At 47.5% G+C, this 3419-nt stretch overlaps 1 protein-coding gene across 1 annotated transcript; it reads left to right on the top strand.

Moving 5' to 3' along the window:
- Nucleotides 1-2339: 2339 nt before the first annotated feature.
- Nucleotides 2340-3208, top strand: F5147DRAFT_622204 (uncharacterized protein). Its single transcript, XM_041432635.1, has 2 exons — nucleotides 2340-2666; nucleotides 2715-3208. The coding sequence occupies exons 1-2, from the start codon at nucleotides 2403-2405 to the stop codon at nucleotides 2976-2978; spliced, it is 528 nt and encodes a 175-aa protein (XP_041284437.1). The 5' UTR covers nucleotides 2340-2402; the 3' UTR covers nucleotides 2979-3208.
- Nucleotides 3209-3419: the final 211 nt, after the last annotated feature.

The raw sequence follows: 3419 nt of genomic DNA, 5'->3' as shown, positions 1-3419 counted from the left end.
TAGCCACCATTGTAATTGTGTAACTCCCGGATGAGAGAGGTGATGGCCTCCTTCAGCGGCTGGCGGTCCAAAACAGCTATCTCACTGAGCAGTCGATATGAGCCAGGCCGTTGCGAGAAGTAATCCTTATCAATATCAATGACATCCATAATCACCATATTCCAGCCGCCGGGTAAAGGATTGTAGGCGATAAGTTTGGGAGCGTGCCCCTTGCTGGCACAGAATTCGTGGGCTTCAGGGGAATAGTGCCTGACGAACTTGATACATATCTTGCTCCCAGCCGCATCGCCGACGGTTTCCCCGAAGAAGATAAGTTTATCCCTGAGGACTTGAGTCTCATCATACGAGAATTCTTGAATGTGACCGGTTGACTTGGTATAACTCCGAGGATAAGGACATCCTAGAGGTGGATCTTTGGGTTCGAGGGATGGAATTGGATGAGAGTACAGATTTGTGAGTTTCTCGATGGCGATTTTGAGAGCCCCGAAAGTACGAGCTGCCATCACTTGCATATTGAGGTCTGTTGAATGCCAAAACAGAGGAATGATAGGGACCAGGACATCAGACTGGACCTTTTCTGTGAAAACAGAGCCTGCAAAGCCAATGCATGCCCCTAGTTGCGGTCAATAAAGGGCTTTAGCAATGAATCTGATGAAATGAACTAACCGAAGACAATGATATGGATGCATGGAATGACAGACCGGAGCTTCACTATCTCAATCTTCGAGTCTTCCATAAACTTGCGGTAGTACAACATTGCCTCCGTGAATGGTTCGGTAGCGCCGCTTCCGATCTCGTTCCTCACCTCCAATATCACCTGCACAAACTGTCCGCTGGTGGACAAAAGATGTCCGTCTGTCGTAAATTTTGTCGAGCCAACGAAGTCGCAGAGCACTTGCCGGAATACAAGCATCCGCGTGAGCTCATCGGAATGAAAGGAAGACATAATTTGCGAAAGTTGCCAAACAAAGTCATTATCGCAGACAGTTGGTTGATGATTTTGACAATCATCCACAAACTTGGCGAAGATAGGTTCGAGAAGAGTAACTGGAACAGGGTCTGCAGCTCTGCGAGGACGATTGCAAAGGTACTCTTGCTCGTCCTGCTTTATAGAGAATGCGGACGGTATTGCGCCAACTGCCGGAGTACCTGCGCTCTTCTTGAGATAAGCGAGTCGTCGACCTACAGCTGGAATGTGTTGTATGACGACGTGAACACATCCGCGCTCTAGTCCATCCGTGAATACTTCGGACAGTTTGGTTAACGGTTTCAACTCCACGCCTTGGTCTCCGATCGTGTCGAGTAAGTGTAGGTCGTTCCAATCGATCTTGACCTTCCAAATGATCAGGTCATCATCATTAGACTGGTATCTATCACTCACTTTCCATAGCTTGAGAGCCTTAGCATCGACACCATCCAATTTATGCTTTTTCTGTTCTTTGATAACCTTTTGGAGGGTGCTGACACTCTCTGTCGGTGCAATCTTGATCTCAAATGCATGGCGAGGATCATCGCCCCAGACAATACAGTTAAGTCTGAGGTGGATAGGTCCAAAAGACACTAAGTCAGACAACTATCAGTAAGCAGGAAAGGGTGGCAATATTGAAAGACAACTCACTGGCAGGTAAGACCCGGATAACAATATGCAGATGCTTATACTGAGGAGCATTTTCAAAAATATCGAGCATTTCATCCACAGGTGATAGGGATTCCTTTGTGTCAAGTGTAAGATTGTTAAGATTGTGCTCGATCGTCTCGTCGACAGGCAGGTCGACCTTCTTAAATATCAGATTATCAACATCCAATCGTAGGCATTAGATCACTCACCCGCCATAGCTCGAGATGGTCAGCATCAATATGGTCAAATTCTGGCTTCTTCTTGTCTTTGATAACGTCTCTGAGGTCACCAACAGTCTGCGTCTGCGCAACGTTGGCTGAGAAAATACGGTAAGGATCATCGCCCAAGACAATACAGTTGAGTTTGTACATCTGACGTTGAGCTTAAGAGTAATAGAGTCTCGAGCGGTGACCGCAGTGAGTGCTGCAGTTACAATGCACTAACCAAGCCAAGCAGCCTGTGACGGCGGTGAGGAGCAATGAGCTTTCAGAGATATGCTGCAGTACGATAGGAGAGCTCGTGGTTATTTCTGATTCTTTCTTGTTTCAGATAATGGACGTGGTACCCGGGGGTTCTGTCACAATTCTGTCAGATCCAAACGTCCAGGCACCTGTATTTTCATGTGCGCGTGAAAACATTGCCATTTTCATCATAAATGGGCCGTAGCCCAGACTCTCATCATATGTCTCAGAGTCACGTTGCCTATTATCCTGCCACGTACTGGTCAAATAATATTTTGCACCTCAAAAACTGCCCGTCCTGCGTTCATCTTGAGGTGTTACGCATGTCTGACCCTTATGTCATCCAGAAATGCGTGGTGCAGTCCATCTCAACTTGTTTTTCGTACGGCAACGAAGTAATTGACGGCCTGACAATAGACAAGTATGGCCTGGTGTTTCAAGGCTCTGAGGCTGTATCCATGTTCGTGTGTCCTTCATGCCGTACATCGCTGGCGCAGCGAAAACTACCCGCCTTTGCACTTGCCAATCGCTTGTATCGTGGAGTCCTTTCCGAGATATTTCAGGATCTCACTTGGCTGGAGGAGAAAGTTTGTGCTATTTACTCGATTACAGCTCATGTGACGCGTCTTTTTCAGTCCTCTGATCCATCTCAGCCTAAAGTGTTTCATGGCAACACATGTGCACATGACATGAATGTGATGTCCACTGCTTCTGTCTTGCCACGCACTCCTGCAGACATTAATGGCTTCTTGAGTGTCGTGTTCATCGGACCCGACGCGTTTGATCCCAATCGCATGGGGCAACATGGAAGAGCAACTACAAATCACGACGACTTGGCGTGTGAAAGACTGTCAGGCAGAGTCAGGGACTGGCGGCTCGCCGCCGCTACGATTGTTTAAGACGAATATCTCGTCGTCGTGCTATTCTGAGGTAGCGACAGTGATACGGAGTCCGAGAAACATCGCTTCGTGGGAACCATGAGGTGACAGCTGCCTTGTCAATCTTTATGTCTCAGTCCCTAGCGATTGGCCCATCAAACCGAGAGCCAAGTTTATTATTCTCAGGAAGCTTCTTCAGCTGGTTTGACTATTCTTGATAGTATCCAGTGTTGGATGACAATCTACTAGAGGAGTTCAATCCAGGGAATACGGATTGGAGATGATCGATGAGTCGGCACGATTACTTCACATGGCAGCTTCAACGTATTGTTCAACATCACACTCGACCCTGGCAACTCTCTTAATCGAGCGCGCGGGGTACCAAAGCATTTTCGACAAGTGGCATATACATTACACCGTGGCCTGTTCCTAGCAAGTGAGGGCCGTTCCTAGATTATTCAA

Source organism: Suillus discolor (assembly GCF_016758755.1).
Source record: "Suillus discolor strain FC423 chromosome Unknown F5147scaffold_259, whole genome shotgun sequence".
NCBI classification, from domain to species: Eukaryota; Fungi; Basidiomycota; class Agaricomycetes; order Boletales; family Suillaceae; genus Suillus; species Suillus discolor.
The sequence above is the reverse complement of the archived record's forward strand: the minus strand, read 5'-3'. Positions and strand labels throughout refer to the sequence as shown.

Excerpts from the sequence above, each read along its gene's own strand:
- F5147DRAFT_622204 (XM_041432635.1), top strand. The coding sequence starts at position 2,403 with ATGTCTGACCCTTATGTCATCCAGAAATGCGTGGTGCAGTCCATCTCA. Across the intron at positions 2,667-2,714 it reads TCACTTGGCTGGAGGAGAAA|TCCTCTGATCCATCTCAGCC; the intron begins GTTTGTGCTATT and ends CGTCTTTTTCAG.